Below are 20,368 nucleotides of genomic sequence, written 5' to 3' on the forward strand. Positions count from 1 at the left end.
AAGTCAGTCTGTGTAGGTAGGTACACAATGGCCATAAGCAGCCTCCCTGGGGCCTAGATGGGCAGGAGCCAGAGGAGAGGGGTATTTTCTGGTATCAAAGCAGGGCAGAAGTATCTGGATAGGAGGCAGCCTTTTACACAAAGACAGAAGAATCAGGTATCTTGAGTGTTGAGCAAGGGGGTGGTCTGATGGCTACATCTGGATAACTGCAGGAAGCTGTGGTCTGTGGCTGCTTCTTGCCCCGAGCTTATGGTATGATCAGGACTCAAAAAACAGTTGGAACAATATACATTTGGGGTGAGTCAGGAGATCTGGCACTGCTCCAAGGGGAATCCTGGGTTCTGGGTCCTAGGATGTGGGGTTGCTGGGGTGGAGTGGCTTAGTCAATGTCCCTTGGGTCCTTCTCCAATCTCCAAAATATAAGGAGTTCAAAGTAGCCAGAGAGGGCCATGAGCCTCAAGTGAGGAAAAGCTAGGTGGTGTCAGAGGTCACCCTGTGCTTTACACATCTCTAAGGGAACTTGAACTCTATAGCCTGCTACTTTGTCCTTGTCCTGATGGACCATGTGATATGGTTTGGGATATGGACCATGAACGCTCCAAGATGTAATGCTTGTCCCTTAGGGTTTCCAGTCAGTGTCTGTGGGACACAGAGATCCAAGCAGAGTCTCATTGGGTCATAGAGTCTGATTTCATTGTGGCCCTCATGATCTTAGTGGGACAGCAAGATGTCAGCCTGGCCCAGCCTTCCACAGTGTGGCTGGTTGGATGAAGGGAAGTCTTGGGTGGCCAAGTGAATGTTTCCACAGCTGGAGAAGCCCATCAGCTTTGGAGGAAGATTGTACAGAGAAGCTCTAAAGTTCATCCATGCCGCAAGAAACCTATAGGTCACAGAAAACAGTGATGAGGATAGACTTTGCATGTTTTGATTACTCTGAAAAGCAAATAAGATGGGTGATAAATAAATTTTATTTCACAATGCATAAGGTGTATCCAAAGAGCATGCAATATGCCACTACCCAATTTCTATTAACTTTCTTTGTTTTATGGTTTTTTTTTTTTTTGAGATAAGATCTTGTTATATGTCACAGGCTGGCCTTGAACTCACCATCCTTCTATCTTAACCTGCTCAGTGCTGGAATTGCAGATAGCTTGGTGAGTGGCTAATGTTTAAAGATATGGGTGTTACATACAAAGATTTGGGGTGTCTTAGTTTGTGATATGAGACCTACATGTGCTGAACACTGTGTATTAAACACTATTTGAATTATTAAACACCATTTTAATTAATTATTATATCACTTTTCCTGGATCAGTTCAGCTTTTTGCTGAACCTAAACTTCTGCATTCAGGATCCCCCTGGCCCTACATTAGCTACAGCTCTACCTTACATCTCTGGCATTAACCCTTCGGAGACTCTTGTTCCATGGGGTAGGTGTTCAGTTGCTCTCTATGGCCCCTCTAAGCCCTGGGGACCTGCTCCACAGACCCAGGGGCCCTTGGGGACCTGGATATCAGTCAGGCGGAGCAGCCCAGAGCTCCAGGGATGGGGTAAGACAGGCAGCTGTGAGTGAAAACAGTTGAGCTTGCATCCCAACCACAGCTGGGCAGTTTGCAGATGTTCCTTTGGGAGAGACCTCCACAGATGGTGACCATGGGCACTGGGGTGTGCCTGTTGGTGGTAGAAACCAGAGACAACCTGGGGTTTGGCTTCACAGATCCATCTGCACTTGACTAGCTTCTGGCCATCAGAGAAGGAGCAACCCTTTTGCTAGGAGACCTACACTGCAAGTGAGGCCAGAGTTGACCTTGAAGTTGAGGGCCAATGAAGCTCAGAGTAGCACAGACACTGGGCACTACCCCCAGGCATTATGAAGTTCTTCTTCTGTTGCTGCTGTTGGGCCTGGTGGATGGTGTCTACCACATACTTTCCCCAAGCTCAGCACAAAGGAGCAGAGCTGTGGGTCCTGGAGCTTCAGTGGGAAGCAGCAGGCCTAGTCTGTGGACCCTTCCAGGCAGGTAAGAGACTTGCTTATAGGGGAATGTATGTGTGGAGGTCCACGGACTGGGGGCTGGGATGGAGGGGGCTGGGCAAATGCTAGCTTAAACTTAGTACCTTGATCATGCAAGGCCAGGGTTCTACAAGTGAGCCACATCCATAGCCCAGCCCCCCTTTCCATTTGTTTTGATAAGAGGTCTTGCTAGCTTTCCCAGGCTGATCTTATTCTCTGTAGCCTATGCAAGATTTGAACTTCCTATAGCTTTCCTAGATCCTTCCTCCTTCCTAAGTCCCCTTTAGTGGCTGGAATTAAGACTGTGGTACTAGGTTATTTTAGTGTGTCATGGTTCTAATTCATTTAGAATTGTGTGTGTTCATCTTAGTCAAATAAGTTTATTCTTAGATAATTATCAAAACATCCATTAAATATTGCGGGAGTGTCTTGGGGTGGGAGGAGTAGACACTGTGGCCATGGAGATCATTTGGTCAAGAAGACCTTGCCTGTAAAGCATGAGGACTTGGTTCAGACTCTCAGCTACCATGCATCTACTATCAAGATACAATCACATGTTTTTACTCAGATAAATAGAAAAAAAATAAGGTTTGGTGTGGTGGCACACCTCTTATTTCTCAGAAGTTGGGAGGCAGAGGCTGACAGACCTTTGTGAATTTGAGGCCAGCCTGATCTACATAGTAGCCTCATGATAGAAATAAAAACAAAAAAATCCTCATAATCTAGTGTGCATGGGGAGGAAGCACAGAACCAGAAGGAACTGATTCACACACACACACACACACACACACACACACCCCAGAGATTCATGGTTCTACCACACTCGCCAGAGAAGATACACCACCCAGGAATTTCCTGATAACCTGCTGGGCCTGATATTGCCATCAACACTGAAAACATTTAGAGGTGGAAGTAGGAGATGGATAGATGGACTTGTTGTGTTACTGGCTGTTCATCTATTTTCTGCCAAATTCATAGTTCATTTCCTATACCTGACTCACCCAACAGGTTCCTGTTCCAGATCATCCCACAAAGAACAGGTCCCAGGTGCTGGCCCCGTAGGCTTCCATCTGAGTCCCAGTTTTGGTATATCTTTGGTGCTGGGACCCAGCTCACAATCCTAGGTAAGCAGTTCTCCTGGTCTCATGATCCATCTGTCTCAGGGAAGTACATTTTTACTCTGGGGAATTCTTATCATCTGCCTTTCCTAGCCTTGCAGTCTGAACTGTACCTTTTTCTGTGAATGAGGGAAAGGCAGTAGGTCTAAGGTAAACCACAGGAAAGGCCCCAATAGCTTCATCTACTCTTCTGAGGCAGATGCCCCAAAAGAGATCAGGGAATGAGATTTTTCAGGCCATAGAAACCACTACATCTCAGCATCCGAACTGAGGCCCAGATGCCCATCCAAACTAAGAAGGCCACACAGTAGGTACAGGGATATAGCTGGTACTATGAACCCTGACTTCAAAGATTCAGGTCACCCTAAATAGAAAAACACAGAAGTTGAGCGAGGAATCTGGCTCAGTCTAACCTTCTGCTGGCCCATGAGGTCATAGAGACACGGAAAAGGCTCAGAGTGACCAGGTAACTAGAACCAGGTCCTCCCAGGATGATTACTAGAAAAAAAAGAGTAGACTATTGTTCCTGGGGTCTCTCAGGGCTGGAACCTGTTGTCTAACTTGTCAATCTTCCTCAAATATCCTTAGACTTATATGAGGAATGAAGAAACAAATAGGGCCAAGTGAAATCAGGAGTCACCAGCGACTTCCTGGGTGGTCAGGGGTTTGCTATCCATCCTAGTTAGGGAGATGGAACCCCGGGAACATAGCCAGTGTAGGTCTTGTGATTACCGTGGACAAAGCAGCCAGTCCTTGGAGGAGTTCCTAGGATTTCTCTGGATGGAATCTAATCCTTGGTGAGATAACTAAACGGAATCTGGAGCACAGGCCCTGACGCCCTTATATAGCAGGCACACCTCAAGGCCAACTCCTCAGGACCAGTCTTACAGAATAAACAAAATAAATGAGCAGCAATTCTCAGAGGAGGCTCTGAGTATTGGAGAAGTAATGGGACTTGGGGAGCTGCCCTCTGCCCCACCAGGAGGCCAGGGTCAGATCCCAAGTCAGATTCCAGCTCTCAGGGGCTAGAGAGCACAGCTGGTCTTAGTCTCTCTGTGGGGAAACCGAGACGCAAAGGTCTGCGTCTGGGTCATTTCACCTGGAAGAGGAATATGGTCTAATGGAGGCCAGGCTGTCTGCTCTCCAGGTGACTCAAGTGGGCAGAGGAGAAGAAGGAAGCACCCCTGGATGGGACACTCTGATGCTGTAGTGAATGGCCACAGAGCTCTTGATAAGAGAAGGATGATTCCCTATGACGAGGGCTCTCCTATGCCAACTCTTATCTCGTTCTTTATGACCTTCTGCGCAGGTCAGCCCAAGTCTGAGCCCTTGGTTACTCTGTTCCTGCCTTCCTTAAGGAATCTCCAGGCTGACAAGGCCACACTGGTGTGTCTGGTGAGCGAATTCTACCCAGGTACTTTGGTGGTGGACTGGAAGGTAGATGGGGTCCCTGTCACTCAAGGCGTAGAGACAACCCAACCCTCCAAACAGACCAACAACAAGTACGTGGCCAGCAGCTACCTGACACTGGTATCTGACCAGTGGATGCCTCACAGTAGATACAGCTGCCGGGTCACTCATGAAGGAAACACTGTGGAGAAGAGCGTGTCACCTGCTGAATGTTCTTAGACCACAATCCTCCCTGCGACCTCAGGGGCCTGGATCTGAAGTGCCAGAAAAAGTTTTTTCTTTCTTTCTTTCTTTCTTTCTTTCTTTCTTTCTTTCTTTCTTTCTTTCTTTCTTTCTTTCTTTCTTTCTTTCTTTCTTTCTTTCTTTCTTTCTTTCTTTCTTTCTGCCATTAATCATCCCATTGTCTTTCCTGTGCCTAATACTCAATAAATATCTTACCACCAACAAGAGAGTCTCACTTGCATGCCCAGGGATGCAGAGTTGGGAACCCAATGGGAAACTAACCCAGAGGAGAGTTCCTAATTTGAGCATTGTCTGGGAAATAGTGTTATTGCTAAGATTCCTTCCCAGGGGAGACATACGCAACGTGTGCCCCTCCTCTTAAGGTCCCAATGGCAAGTCAAGGTATGATTCCACCAAAGTTCATTTTGGGAAACCAGTGAGTTTCTTTGCTTCCTTACAGAGCATGGATGAGGGGTTACTTGCCTGGATGTGGGTGCTCCTCCCTCCTAACAGGCTGCGCCTGAAAAACCTTACCCATAAGGGTAAGGACCTTTCTATGCCCTCATTAATTAAGGCAGAAAAGTATTCAACAGATTGAAGGGAAGATCTTGATACTCAGGTAAGAATCTTGTGCCCCTCTCCATCCCTCCTTTTGGGGATATAAACCATCAACAGGGATGATTTTTTACAGTGGGGTGCAGCTGAATGTCCCAAGATGGCAGTTTCTTGGGTTGGTGAATAGTCACTCACTGTTGGAGGTTGGTTCTAATGCTTTGATTCGATCCGGAATCTGCATGTCCAAACGCTAAAGGTCCTTGTCCCCAATTGGTTTGGAGTCCTGGGCCCCAAATGGCCAATGGGCATGGGGCAGGACCCTAGAGTTGTGCAGGATAGGATGCAGGAGAGAGAAGGGAGATCACCATGAAGCCGTGGGAGACAGATGGACGCAGGAGCTGCAGGAGAGAAAGCTAGGCAGCCATGGGAGAATTCAGGTGGGCGGCCATTGGCCACTTCCCTGACTGGGCCTGGGGTGGCAGGATGGAAGGTTTAGGAGTTCCCAACCTTTGAGGTAGCCAAGGCATTTTAAAATTAACTGGTGTGAGTGTATGTGTGTGTGTGTCTGGAAGTATAATATCCACCGGAAGCACAGAGCAGTGTAGCTAAAAACTCCCACTACAGCTCACAAGTGTGGTCATCAGGATTTCAGTCCATGTGCTGCTGTGCCTTTCTTCCTCTGGCATGGCCCTTCCCTCGTGTGCTTCTTCCTTTCAGGATGGAACTCTAGCCTCCAGAGGTCTGAGGGCTCAAGGCTAAGAGATAGTAGGAAGTGGCTCAGGTTGCATTTGAGTCAAGAATTGACAGAGCTGGGAATTGAACATAAGCCAAGACATAACCTTTACTGGAGCCCATCTGCCCTGCTTGTTGCTGGTTCTATGTGCTACAGCTTGCTTTATCTTTGCCCCCTTTCCATACTATCCTCAGCTCCGATTAATTTCAGTCTGGAGGTTACTGGGGTGGCCAGCAGCAGTGTGACTTTTCCTGGTGAAATGTGAACAGATGTCTTCTCAGATGGGGAACTGCTTGTAGACTACAGTAACAATTCCACTGAAGTCCACCGTGGCTTTAATGAGCTTGCTTTACTTATAGGAATATGTGTGATTCAGAGGTAGCTGATTCACCAAAAAGCCTTCCCATTGAGTGGCAGTCTCGTCAAAGCTGCACTCTGGGAACTCCTTTGGAGACCCCCAGACAGCTTGGCTGGCTGGAAAGTCTCTTCACCCCAGCTTATAAATCATTACAGTTTATAAAACCATGGGAATCTTGTAAATCTTGGGAAGTTTTCAGAACTTCTAGAGACTTACACCTTTGTTTACTTCCTGAGATTTGTAAGTTTCTTTTTCTTCCTGGTTTATCTTTGTTTTATGTGTGTCTTATTCATATGTGTGAAATGTGCACCATATGTAGACATAATTCCCCAGGAGGCTAGAAGGGGCAGTAGGTCATCTCAAACTGGAGTCACAGATGGTTGCTTGCTGGGTCCTCTGCAAGAGCAAAAGTTGCTCTTAAACATTGAGCCTTCTCTCCAGTCCCTACTTTCCAAGTCTTTTAAGAGGTCTCCCTCTAGCATGCACTGTTTCAGTTTAGAGGAAATTGCCACACATTTGTTACATTTATAGCACATTGCCTCTTTAAGCTTCTTGCAGGTTTTGTGCGTTTGAAGATGGTTGAACTTTGAGGTCCCTCACCAACTCTTCCCTTGGCTCCTTTAGCAGATGTTTCCTGCCATCTGCCTTCCACAACTCAGTTTCCCAGGTGGTGATGTAACAGACCCATGAATGCTGGTGGATTCTGTCTTCCTTAGCTTAGGGCTTCTGCGTGGCCCTCCCCCAGCCTTTGAGGGGGGAGAGGGGGGATTCCAGACCTTGATGCTGGCTCCTGCCTAGGGTGGGGCTCTCTCCCATTGTTCTTCAAGGACCTGCACTTTCCTGAGAGGCACTAGCTGCCTGCTGAGCAAACAAACCAGTTTTGCAGATGAGTTTCTAGCCTTTGGGGGAAGGGTCCCCCCCTATATATTTGGAGAGCCTTATTAAACTTTGACCTTGATCAGAAACCTTGTCTTGGCTCCTCATTTCTCTCTCCAGCCCGTTCTATTTCATTCCCAGCTTTCCTTCTAGGTGACCTGTTTGATATAACTTCGGGCAGTTACATCTATGGGCATGATTAAAATAAAATCTATGACCAAACACAATTTTGAAGGACAGTTTCAGCTTACAGTTTGTAGGTGATCATCTAGGAAGCCAGAAGCTCAAGGCTAACGCAGAGGCCAAGGCTGAGTACTGTCTTGCTTCTCACGTCTTGGTCAGCACACTGTCATATGCCAGGACCACCTGCTCAGTAGTGGTGAATCCACCTGGGCCATTCCGTATCAATCATCAATTAAGAAGACTCAGCATTGGCTTGTACACAGGCCAATCTGGTGGGAGCATTTTTTCTCAGTCAAGGTTTCCCAGTCCCAAATGCCTCTAGCTTGTGTCAAGTTGACATAAAACTAGCAAACACAATTGACCCTTTGTCAACTTCACACACAAATACATCAGCATAACCTTTGCTTTTTTGTTGTTCCTAAGCTTTCATATTAATATCAATATCACAGTATAAAATATTCTAATTTTTCAGGGTCCCACAGTCCTTAAAATTTTCAATACTTTAAAAGTTCAGTTTCTTTACAATATCCAGTCTTTCTGAACTTCTAATTATCTGTAAAATTGCAAAGCTTCTTAACTATGGGCTCCTGCAAAATACAAAATAAGTTAAATATTTTCATATTCCAAGAGGGAAGGACCAGGCAGCATTACAATCAGATCAAAGCAAAATCAAAGTCAAACAGTGTAAAGCTCAGTGTCAGGCCTTTGGGACTTCTTAGTTCCAGAGGCTGAATACTGTCTTGCTTCTCATGTCTTGTTCAGCATACTTTATATGCCAGGACCAATAGATATATGCAATATGCTGCATATACTGGCCAAGTATATGCAGCACCTGTCAGAGGCTCAGGTCCACAGACGCTGCTGTTCTTGGCAGTTATTCCATGATGTTGTCATCTCTAACATTCTGCAGGTTCCTGCTGCAATCGGGTTGCACTTTGACCAGCAGTCTCCTGGGCCTTCTTCAGGGTCTCTGATTCTGCTACATGTTGTCAAGTGTCAACTTCTCTCTAAGACTCTTTTCAGTTCTGATGCTCTTACTTTAACATAGACTACACATTTACTAGCGAGCTCTTCATGTTTCTCATGGTGCAAAGACTTGGTAGCTCTCCATAACTCTGTCATGCCTTCACAACCAGTACTACCAGGGAAACTTACACATTACTGTAGGCCTGAGCCTGCTCAGCTGCAGGGCACCGCTGCTTGGGGAGGCAGAACTTGGGGAGTTTGACTGTGCTTACCCTACACTGCTTCCTGACAGAGTGCACGGCCTGTAGGGAAGCACTCCTAGGGTGGAAAAGCACAGTCTGAGATGAGGGAAAGTTGGAGCTGGTTCAGGGGTCCCTGGGCCTATGACAAGGCCAGGGCCATGGGGTTATTAGACTCTTGCACATCCAGGCACTACTGGGAGTCACAGAAGAGCAGAGAATAGAGTCTGGGTCCCAAGGGCCTGGGACAGCATCTAGCCTGGGGCTGGGGAGAAGGTGGGGAGGAAGGAGAGCTCTGGCTTGTCTCATGGGATGATTGTTCTTTGCTTGACAGAGGCAGGTTTGGTGGCAGTTGTGGCTGGGAGTACAGAAAGCCTTCTACAGGAGAATAAAGTTGTGATCTTATAGACACAAGGTTCCCCAGGTTCCTCACAGTGTAAGACCCCCCAAAACTGAGGGTGCCCAAGCACCCCACGCCCCGGAAGGTGACACCCAAATCACTCTCGAGAAACGGTCTCAATGCAATAGCATGAGGATTTCTTTATTCCAGAATTCTGGGTTCCACAGCTGTACACCGCGCAGGGTTAGAGGACTGTGGACCCCGAGTGCAGAACTGGTACAGCTTTTATAAGTTCACAACAAAGCCCGCGAATCACCAACCAATTATTCCTTAGCATGGAGAGCCTGCCGAAATGCGAGCCAATGGATTTGTACCACTCCATAGTGTTTAGGCCAATCAGTTTAAATTATCGGAGCCTGCATTCAGTGGACCAATTAGTTTCCTATTTTCTTGGATGTCTACAGCTGCGTGAACTCCTGGATAGGGGTAATGGCGTAAGCAGTTTACAGAAGCAAGATAAGCTTAGCCCATTTCCAGTTACCTTACGGGGCCAGGGTCACCTATTCAAGGCCTTTCTGCCTAGCTCTTAAAGGGCAGACTCTGGACTGTGACCTTTTACCTAGTTTCTAACAAAGAGCACAAAGAGCGGGCTCTGGAATGTGAAGTGTTTGGGGCTCCTTAGAAGACCGGAGTTAGGCTGTATTTTCTATTCTTTCAACAGTAGATCTTAATGAAAGAGACAGTCCATGGTGGAAAATGGATGCATAAAGCCACACCCCACTTCTCAGGGTGGGCCTGAGATTAAATACCTTTTGCAGGGCTGAAGAGAAGTTTATTGGCTAAGCCCTCCAGGCCTAGGTACCTCATTAGCACAGAGAACTCTGTTTTGAGCCTATGTGACCATAGGACACATTTCTTTTATGTGAGAAGCATGGCATGTGTTCCAAGTCAGGAGTTTGGCAGGGAGCTGGGGGGGTCACACAGCTTCAGGTGTGTGCCCACCAAGTCCCTCACTCTTGACCTGCTTTACCTTACTAAACTTCAGGGCATGCTTTTACATGGTTTTGGTTGTCAGCACAAGGTACAGGCTTGGATCTGTCTGGACTATAGGTTTGTGTGCTGACTCTGAGGAAACACTTCCCAGAAGGTTCTGTTTCCTTAGTGCTAATTTCTTAACCTTAGTTTATTTTTAGCCCTAACTGACAAGTCTTAATTGTCCCAGTAAAACAAGTTTTCGTACTCTGTAACCCGTCCCGCGGGTCAGTTATTCCAGGGTTCCGAAGGGGTGCTACCTGCGGGTCAAAAGGGGTGGGGAGAGAGACGGAGGCCAAGCACGAAGAAGGACAGAGTCACTCTGAGTTGTGTCAAAGCCTCGTTTATTGTTCTGGGGTACCCAGGTTTTAAGGTTTTCAGGAGGGGCGTACCCCAAGGTAGGGCAAAGGAAGGAAGGGCAATTAGCAGTTTCAGCAGGAGGAGATAAGGGTCCTCCGGTGGAGACAACAGGTGTTTGCACAGGCCGGAGCCTGCCGCAGTTATCTCAGGACTTCCTTCCACCGCAATTACCGGAGTCGGTGGGTGATGATGCAGGCAGGATCATTCTGTAGTTATCTAGAGACAATGGCTAAACCAATACCCATGGGAGAGGCTCTTGTTTGCTTTTCTCAGGGCCTTAGCCCTGTCAGCCAAAGTGAGGGTCTCTAATGGCTTCCCACATCTCCTCCTTTTCTTTCTTAAGTTGAGGGGTGGCTATGGAAAGAGGGTCGGTGGAGAGCCTGTTTTAGGCTATGTGGTTTTGCCCCCACGTCCAGCACCGCAGTAACTAGGCCTTTTTAGATCCTAGTAGGGCAGGGCCTCTGCCTTAGGCTATGTAAGTTGCACCCACTCCTGGCATCACATCCCACTCCAATGACTTAATCAGGCCCTTGGTGGGTGTGACGGGCATCCAGGTAGCGGACTCACAATAATCCCGTCATGGAGTCACCCTGCAGCCAAGAGGCGGTGTGCATCTGGCTCGTGGCACCACAATATTTCCCGTCATTGGCTACTCCACAGCTTATGGCCCTCAGCCACTATTAGGAGCCGGAGGTCACCCTCTCTGGGATTGACGTTTCTACTGCTTAGGAACCAAGAAAGCTCTTTGCCTGCAGCAAGGGTAGAGAACTGAAGGCCGAGATGGTTGCTACCTCCACGTCTGTCAAGGCAGAATCAATCTGTGATTTAACAAAACTGGTTAATCTATTAAAGGCCCAGGGGCCAAATGACAAAAGAAACAAAAGACCCAGGAGGGGCCCCAAAAGGCTGGAGAGCAAGGTGGAAAGTCAGGGTGAAATCTCAGCATCAGCATACTCTGGCAGCTAGCATGTTCCTTCAGCATCCTGTAAAAAGAACACAAACATACCTCTTCTCTACACTTAGAGTTCCCTGGCATTAAAATTTAAAATTTTTTATGGTATATAGAGATGTTATTCTCCCCTCTTTTATTATAAAAATATTGCAAAGTTATTTTTATTATAAAAATATTGCAAAGTTCTATGGGCTTGTTCTATAATATCTTGTCTTTGCGAATTATGAGGAATCTCAGTAATATGACTAATATCAAATTGTTAATAAGACATTTTAAATGACTGGTTATAATAATCAGTTATAATATTTGTCTTAATCTGATTTGGAACATTTAGTATAAAAAATAACATATGTAATGACTAATTTTATTTTTGTTTCTTATGTTAAAACAGTTATAACTAGAAAGCCTGAAAAGCTGTCAATAGTCGTATGTATATTTTTGATTAATTTTTTGAATTGTATTTGTACAAACAATTGTAAAAGTTAAGAATTAGTATCATTAAAAGGAAACAACTTTAAGCAATTGCAAGCCATGAGCTATATATGTATATTATTAATATAAAAATCAAGTTTGATTTTTAACATTTTAAAACAAAATTGTATCTTTTAGATAACAATTATTAATTTTGTCAACAAGGCTTGTCATGTAATAGATTAACAATTAATAATAATCAATTTGATTGTTGTTTAAAATAAGGAACAAACATTTTATCATGCTCTTAAAACATTCTTTTTAAAATATTTTTTTTATTTTATTTTGTAACATTTTATTATTATATCAAATCTTTATTGGAGGATGTCAAAATCGTATTTGGAGAGATTTTACATTAATGTTCTCTTTGTTAAGGAATGGAAGTGAGCATATATCATAAACTGTTGACAAATACTTATGGTAGCTTTCTCCAAGTTATGTCTCTCAGTATTTGTTTTGCATCTATCTTGAGAACATCAGAGACTTAAATGACAAACTTAAAGCAGTGTCTTAGGCAAAATATTTATCTTAACATCTTTTGAAAATCATTTTCTTAAAAAATTTAAAAGCCCAATGTTAAGAGCAAACCATTTCTTGAGGAATAACCTTCTAATGAAAATCTTAAATCTATAATAATTTTGTATGTAGTAGGCAGGCCAAAATTTTAGATCTAAGTTTGAACTTCATTTTGAACCACATCTGTATGGATCTGTTAAAAATGTTCTTTTGACCAGAAACTCTCTAAGTGAGGCCTGCAAGACAAAACTGCATCTCTCAAGCCTCTGCAGCTTTGAGCAGCTTTGAGGCAGCTCTGAGCTTTGTATTAACTCAAATGTAAATCTCCTGATCTGAGTTTGTTATCTCTAAGGCCAGACCTACACCCACCGGTCCTGTAAACAGTAACCAGACCCCATTGTATGAAGGTCAAATAACAAAAGGAACCTGTAATATCAAAGCATAACTACAATTTGTTGAAAGCAAAACCCAGTTTTAAACAATCTTTTCTCCTTAAAATTAATGGCTAATATATTTTTATATTGTAAAGTTTGTCCATCATCTTGTGTTTGAATGTATGACTTTGTAACTTATTGAAGAGACATTATTTTAAATCATATTTCTTATAAGTCCAATCTCCAGGCCAAGATTTACACAAAACACCATGTCAATTTAGAAGCATCTTAAACGCCTGTATTTCCTGGGTTGCGTCATGCCACATGTAGCTAGTTAAGATGGCTCCGACACTGAATCAGCAGTTTTAAACTAACCTTTTTTTTTTTTTGTAACATTATACCTTTTAAATCATAACCAATTAATTTATAACTCTATAGTCAAGATATGTAAAACATTTATACCTTTAAGACTAATTAGAAATAAAAATGAAGCGATCATACAAATCTCATAAATTTAAACCAAATATATATATTTTTCTAGCTGTAACTTCAGAGAAATAAAGCACTTTGAACCCAATCATCATCATGATAGAAATTTTTCTAGGAGAATTAACCATTTCCACTTGTCCGGCTGCTTGCTCTTTAAGAAGCAGCTTTTTTTCCAGCTGTCTTTGACTCCTACCTTAGAATGTGAGGCACGTCAAATTAGCCTCCTCTGTGTAAACCACAATTGGCAGGACTGCCAGCAAGATAAAGCCTTTTTACCATTTTTTTTTTTTTTACATAAAACATAAAAACAACCAATCATTCAGCCAAACAAAACAATAGACAACATGAATTGACACACATATAGACAAGTTTTGGTCCACCAAAGACATACAATAGACAGAGAGGGAACTTGATGTCCCCAAAAGATCCAAATATCTTAACCTGAGCTTAGGAGATCTCCAGTAGGTTTCAGAGAGAAAACAGGACGTCTCCCATTTTCTTCTCCTTTCCAGGAGAGTTTTGAAATAGCTTCTAACTATTTCTTTCTTTCTTTCTTTCTTTCTTTCTTTCTTTCTTTCTTTCTTTCTTTCTTTCTTTCTTTCTTTCTTTCTTTCTTTCTTTCTTTTTCTTTTTTTTTTTTTTTTTTTTTGATACCGTGTCCTACACATGGAAAAACTGCTTTTCTGCAACCTGCTTTTTCTCTTAAGATTTAACAAGGGGGAAGGAGGATGCCTAGTCGAACACACACACCTGTGGAGAGGGGAGGAGAGCCCAGGAATTTCTCTGCAGTCCAGGTCTTACATGCTGCCCATGAGCAGTTTTTCTCCGGCCGCCTCAGCAGCAGGCTCTGACTTCTACCTGCACGGGTCTCCCCTGTCCATTTTTGCCTAGTCCCTGTCCAGGGAGATAGCCCTGGGAGAGCATTTGTTGAGCAATAACCTCATTGGGACCACACATAAGGACTTTCATTTGAGAGTGAATGTCTCTTCCCCAGAGGTTAACAGGCAGACCAGGAACCACGAAGGGCTGAGTAGAGCCAGTATTTCCCTCTGTCCTCCCAAGTCAGCAACTGTGAGCTCTTGGAGAGTATTTTTTTGATTGTCCAACCCCCTGCAGAAGGGTCAGAGAGGCTTGCAAAAGCCAAGCAGGGGCCAAGCACATTGCGAGATCACAGTAGAATCGGCACCTGAGTCTAAGATGCCCTCAAAGCTTTTACCATTTATTTTAAGGCTGAGTATAGGACGATCTCTGGTGATTGCCTGGACCCAGTTAAGGTCTGAGGGACTTGGCTGAGAGGAGCCACAATGCATGCCTATCGCCGGGTATAGGGTGGTGGGCCACGTGGAGGGGCTTGTTTTGGCTCTGGCTTTTTCTAGGCATTTGACTTTGAAATAAATCTTGAAGTTAGATTGTGACCATTTGTCCCTCGTAGCTCCTTTAAGAGGACTACTTGCTCTCTGCAGCTTTTCTCCTCCAAGTTGGCTTTCTCCCCAGGGGGTCTCTAAACTTAATGACATATCAGCAAGGGATGGGTCTCTCAGGAGCAGAGGATAAAGAGAAGTTACAGGAGCGGATGGTGGGGACTCAGACCTGTCTATAACGACCAAGGAAGGTTTTGGAGAGTTCTTTTTTTAGGGGAAAGCGAGGTCACAGAAGCTGCCTGAGACAAAGGGCGGAGGCAATATTCAGCAGGGTCCTCGTTCGCACTCTGAATGAGCCTCCAGTAACTAAAGAATGTATCAGACATTGGTTCACCTGTACCTGTTTTTAAAATCTTATTAATTTCTTTACCAACCTTATCTCAAGTTAGCGGGTGAATGTCAGGTCCACTTAAAATTAACCAAGGACATTTCTCATGACAAAACAAAAGAACTTAATTAAATCTTTTTCCTTAACTCTTACTCCTCTCTCCCTGAATGATTGCTTGATTTCTCCTATGAATCAAGCCTCTTTAGCCTCTTTTTTTTTTCCCCAATGACAATCGGACGACAATGTTTGGCCACTCACCTGCCCCTCCAGCGACGCACGAGCGATGCGGTCTGTGGGGTCCTTGATTCCTTTTCCCAGGATTTCTCCTCCGTCGTCCGGTAGTTGACCGTACTTCGGGTCCCTGTTCAGGCGCCACTGTAACCCGTCCCGCGGGTCAGTTATTCCAGGGTTCCGAAGGGGTGCTACCTGCGGGTCAAAAGGGGTGGGGAGAGAGACGGAGGCCAAGCACGAAGAAGGACAGAGTCACTCTGAGTTGTGTCAAAGCCTCGTTTATTGTTCTGGGGTACCCAGGTTTTAAGGTTTTCAGGAGGGGCGTACCCCAAGGTAGGGCAAAGGAAGGAAGGGCAATTAGCAGTTTCAGCAGGAGGAGATAAGGGTCCTCCGGTGGAGACAACAGGTGTTTGCACAGGCCGGAGCCTGCCGCAGTTATCTCAGGACTTCCTTCCACCGCAATTACCGGAGTCGGTGGGTGATGATGCAGGCAGGATCATTCTGTAGTTATCTAGAGACAATGGCTAAACCAATACCCATGGGAGAGGCTCTTGTTTGCTTTTCTCAGGGCCTTAGCCCTGTCAGCCAAAGTGAGGGTCTCTAATGGCTTCCCACAGTACTCTATGACTTGGTACCAATTTCTCTCTTAGTTATGGTTTCAATCATGATAAAACAACATTACCAACATGAGCTTGGGGAGGAGAGCTTATTTTAGCATACAGCTTGTATTCCACCATCCAGGGAAAGTCAGTGTGGGAACTCAAGGCAGAAACTAATGCAGAGGCCATGGGGGAACATTGCTTGTGCCTCTCTCTTACTCAACCTGCTTTCTTATATACCCTGGACCCATCGATGGATCTGAAATGAATCTGAAGCTTAGTATTGCACATAGAAGACTCAGGATGTTCTAAAGAGAGTTAGAAAACATTCCACACTTCTGGAAGTCTGTCAAAACTCAGGACATAAACTTTAGTGTTGGGAGTCAGGTGGTGGTGGTGTTCTTTCTTGTTAGTTCCTGAAGCAGTGGAGGGGGCTAGAGTGTCAGCGGGGGTAAGACTTTGTCTTACGAGATTCTGGTGTAAGACATTGTCTTATGAGATTTGGGGGTAAGACCTTGTCTTACGAGATATTTATGGTTGCTGTATAATAAAAAGTTTACTTATCTAAGTCTAAGTTACTATGCTAATGTAGCTGACCTGCCTTCTGTGTTCCTCTGAGGCCAGAGACTACAGTCTCAGGCGTTTAGCACCTCATCCTAAAACAGCAGGAGATTAAGTAACGGGTTAATTGCTAGAGCCTTTTCCCTATTGTCTAGATGCCTCTGGCTTGTCTGGCTAGGGGGAAGTTTGGAGTAATAAACTTCTATTGAACCAGGAGAAGAGAATAGCACTCACAGAAAGAAAAACTTTTACATAGTGAATGTGCATAATCTCAAATAAATTCATATACAACTTCATGCATGCAGAGTTCTCATACATGTCCATACAAATTCAGCTGGGCCCAGCTTGCATACATTCTCACAATTGCATACTTACACACACATATCCATACTTACATATGCATATGGAGCAAAAGACCAAGCACTGGTGCAGAAAGAACTCACTCATTCTGGATGAAAAATGAGCTGCAATCTTTATTGCATAGAGAAAGAAAAGGCTTCCACCCTTTTAATCCTAAATGAATTAAAACCATATTTGTAAGAAAAAAGCTTTGTTCCTTTTAATAAGACTAAACCTGTGTCCCGACCTGCAGGTCAGTCAACGGGGCAAACAGCCTGGCAGCAAGCTAGCCTTGGGAACCATGGGGGTGGGGGAGACCGCAGTTGCTGGTGCCTCGCTGGCCATAGTGTGGATTGTTTGATTTATAATTACACAGTACAAATGGCACCAAACGTGGGGCCTGAACCCATGACTCTGAGATTGAGTCTCATGCTCTACCAACTGAGCTAGCTGGCCTTTTTTTTTTTTTTTAAACCACACCTGACTGTCTTGTTTTATTGAGGAGGGACATGGGTAAGAACAAGTAAAGACTGCTGGGACCCTAGGTTAGGAAGAATACCCTTCCCTCTCCATATGCACCCACTGCCCTAAATAAAAAATAACCAACTATAGGGGAGCAGCTGAGACAGTGACGGGGAGGCTGGGAGTGGGCGGGAAGCACTCAGAACTGAGGGCAGCAGTGAAGAGACCATGCGTGTGCTGGGAGGGCCCAAGGTGGTGCTGGATGAGTGTCTTCCTCGAAGTCACACATAGATATAAAGATAAGCCTTTCTTCCCCGCTCTGCCCAGTGCTGCTCACCACCGTCCCAGCTTGCTCTTCCTTATTGGTGCAGGGAGAAGCAGAAAAGCCAGTTGTCATCAGATTGTGATCAGACTGACACCCAGCAGCTTCTGGATCTTCTGTGTATTACAGGATTCTGTTCGCTCAGAGCCTGGGGGGTCCTTTAGCATCTGCTTCAGGATGAGCTTCACGGCTGGGTCAGCCATGGCCGGCAGCTTCACATACTCAGGGCTAGCATGGCTGTTGTACCGTGCCGTCATGCGGTGTTGGTAACCATCTGCGGCTTTCTTACAGCTGGAGTCCAGGTCTAACGCCATTTGGTACACATCCGTGGCTTTTATAGTCCTTCATGGCTTCCAGAGCATTTGCTTTCCTTGATGAAGGTTGCACTCTTCACAGCTCTTGAGTGCCTGCTGAAATTCCAGGAGCTCTGTTGCTGTGCAGTTTGGCATTCTTGGGTTCCTTTGAATGGCTTCTGTATACTGCTTGCTGGCCTGGGGTAGTCCCCTCTCTGGAAGCATTCTCTGTCCTTGTTCTTCTCCTCCAAAGCCGAGTCAGGGTTGATATAAAACAGTCACTTTTGTTCCTTCAGAACTTTCTCTGCCTGCTGGCGTTTCTTGAGCCCATCTGGGGTTCAGCGCTCTGCCAGAGACTTGTTATAGAAATGGATAGCATCCTTGACCTTTTCTTCTTTGAAATAGGAATTGCCAATTTGGGCATAAGCTTCGTCGATCTGCCAGTAGGCCCACTTCAAAGGCCTTCTTGCAGAGCTCCCAGCATTGTTGTAGTCACCCTTCTCAAAGTGCTCAGCTGCTTGATTCCTTATGTAAGTCGTATTGGTAGGGTCCTGTTCCTTGGCCCTGTCATAATGCTTCAGGACCTTGTAAAAGTCTTTCTCCTTGTAAGCATCACTTTCCAACTCCTTTTCTTTCAGAGCCCGGTTCTTATTCTTTGGAAGATCTTCCTTTGGTTCTGGCTTGGTCTCCATTTTGGAAGGAGGTGGGGGTGTGTGTGTGCTGCCTCTTCCTTTTCATTCATGCTGCCCACATCAACCCCAAGGGGGATACTGAGAGCAGTCAGCATCCTGGGATCTTGTAGTTTCATGCCCAAGTCTGGAGACTTGTTCTGTAGCTGCTCTATGAATTCCATGTAGGTGGGGTCACAGAGCAGCGTCCTTGTCCTGAGATCATTCTCCTAACCCTAACCCCTAATCCCCAACCCCTAACCCCTAACCCCTAATCTCTAACCCTAACCTCTAACCCTAACCCTAACCCCTAACCCCTAACCCCTAACCCCCAACCCCCAACCCCTAACCCCTAACCCCTAACCCCTAACCTTAACCCTAACCCTAACCCCTAACCCCTAACCCCTAACCCCTAACCTTAACCCTAACCCTAACCCCTAACCCCTAACCCCTAACCCCTAACCCCTAACCCCTAACCTTAACCCTAACCCCCAACCCCTAACCCCTAACCCCTAACCCCTGACCTCTAACCCTAATCCTAACCCTAACCCTAACCCTATTCTGGTACAGATGAGTCAAGTTGAAAGGATTCATGAATTTCCTCTCTGTCAACCTAACCTCCATGTTCTGCAAGCCCTCCTTAAGCTGCGGCTTATTGGCTTCATGTTTTAAACCTTCTTCATAGGTTTATTTGGTTCTTCAAACCAGTTTAGGAACTCAGGGGCTGCTGCTTTTCTTGACTCCCTTTGCTCCAGCCAGGCTTCAGGTCAACAGTCTTGCAGCATCCTCATAGGCCTCTGGTAGTCTTCCTGCATGGCGCAGGCTGCAGAGCGACTGCTGTAGAGTGAGCACAGGGTTCTGGGGATCTAGTTCAATGGCCTCAGAGTAGTACAGCACTCAGGGCCTTATCACCCTTCTTTACCTCATTCACCTGCTCCATAGCCTGGCCTGGAACCAAAAATAAAAAAGTAGCCATTAATCTGCTTTAACATTTATTTTAAAATTCTTTTTAGTTGACATGTTTTATTATATAGTGAAGTTTTATTACACATGCATATATTATGGATTTTTAATTAGGCTAATTAAAATACTCATAAACTCACTTATTTCCTTTTGAACCTCCTCCCCGATAGTCACTTGTTAGCTGCCTAGTTTTCTGTGACTATTTTATTTTATTTTTGCAGAATTTAAAAGCATTTATTGTAAAATTTCATCATATAACAGTCCAGTAATTTTTTAAGTTAAGTATGTATGGACTTTGACTGCATACCCTTTTAAACCTCAAATTTTTTTTAAAGATTTATTTATTTATCTTGTGTATATTGAGTACATTGTATCTGTACAGATGGTTGTGAGCCTTCATGTGGTTGCTGGGAATTGAACTCAGGACCATTGCTTGCTCCAGTCCTGCTTACTTCAAACCCAAAGATTTATTTATTATTATTATTTATTTATTATGTATACTACAGTATACAGTAAGTATACTGTAGTTGTCTTTAGACACACCAGAAGAGGGTGTTGGATCTCATTATAGATGATTGTGAGCCACCATGTGGTTGCTGGGTTTTGAACTCAGGACCTTCAGAAGAGCAGTCAGTGCTCTTAAACAGTGAGCCATCTTTCAAGCCCTAAACTTCAACTTTTTTAAATTTAAAATAATTTATTAAGATTTAAAAGATATAAATGTAATATTTACCATAGTCGATTGTTAAATATTAATATTATTATTTTTTCAATTTTAAGTCTTTTTATACTTTTTTAAATTCGATATATTCTTTATTTACATTTCAAGTGAGTTTCCCTTTCCTGGATTCCCCCCTCCCCGAAAGTCCCATAAGCCCTCTTCCTTCCCCGTTTCCCCATCCACCCCTTCCCACTTCCCTGTCCTGGTATTCCCCGACACTGCTGCACTGAGCTTTTCCAGGACCGGGGGCCACTC

At 44.7% G+C, this 20,368-nt stretch overlaps 1 protein-coding gene and 1 pseudogene across 1 annotated transcript; one reads left to right on the forward strand and one right to left on the reverse strand.

Moving 5' to 3' along the window:
* Nucleotides 1-1,538: 1,538 nt before the first annotated feature.
* Nucleotides 1,539-5,366, forward strand: Igll5 (immunoglobulin lambda like polypeptide 5). Its single transcript, XM_052158308.1, has 3 exons — nt 1,539-2,018; nt 3,020-3,135; nt 4,439-5,366. The coding sequence occupies exons 1-3, from the start codon at nt 1,825-1,827 to the stop codon at nt 4,756-4,758; spliced, it is 630 nt and encodes a 209-aa protein (XP_052014268.1). The 5' UTR covers nt 1,539-1,824; the 3' UTR covers nt 4,759-5,366.
* Nucleotides 5,367-17,542: 12,176 nt separating this feature from the next.
* Nucleotides 17,543-19,369, reverse strand: LOC127665684 (stress-induced-phosphoprotein 1-like; annotated as a pseudogene).
* Between the last annotated feature and the right edge of the window lie 999 nt (nt 19,370-20,368).

This window comes from Apodemus sylvaticus, chromosome 15 (genome assembly GCF_947179515.1).
Source record: "Apodemus sylvaticus chromosome 15, mApoSyl1.1, whole genome shotgun sequence".
Taxonomy (NCBI): Eukaryota; Metazoa; Chordata; class Mammalia; order Rodentia; family Muridae; genus Apodemus; species Apodemus sylvaticus.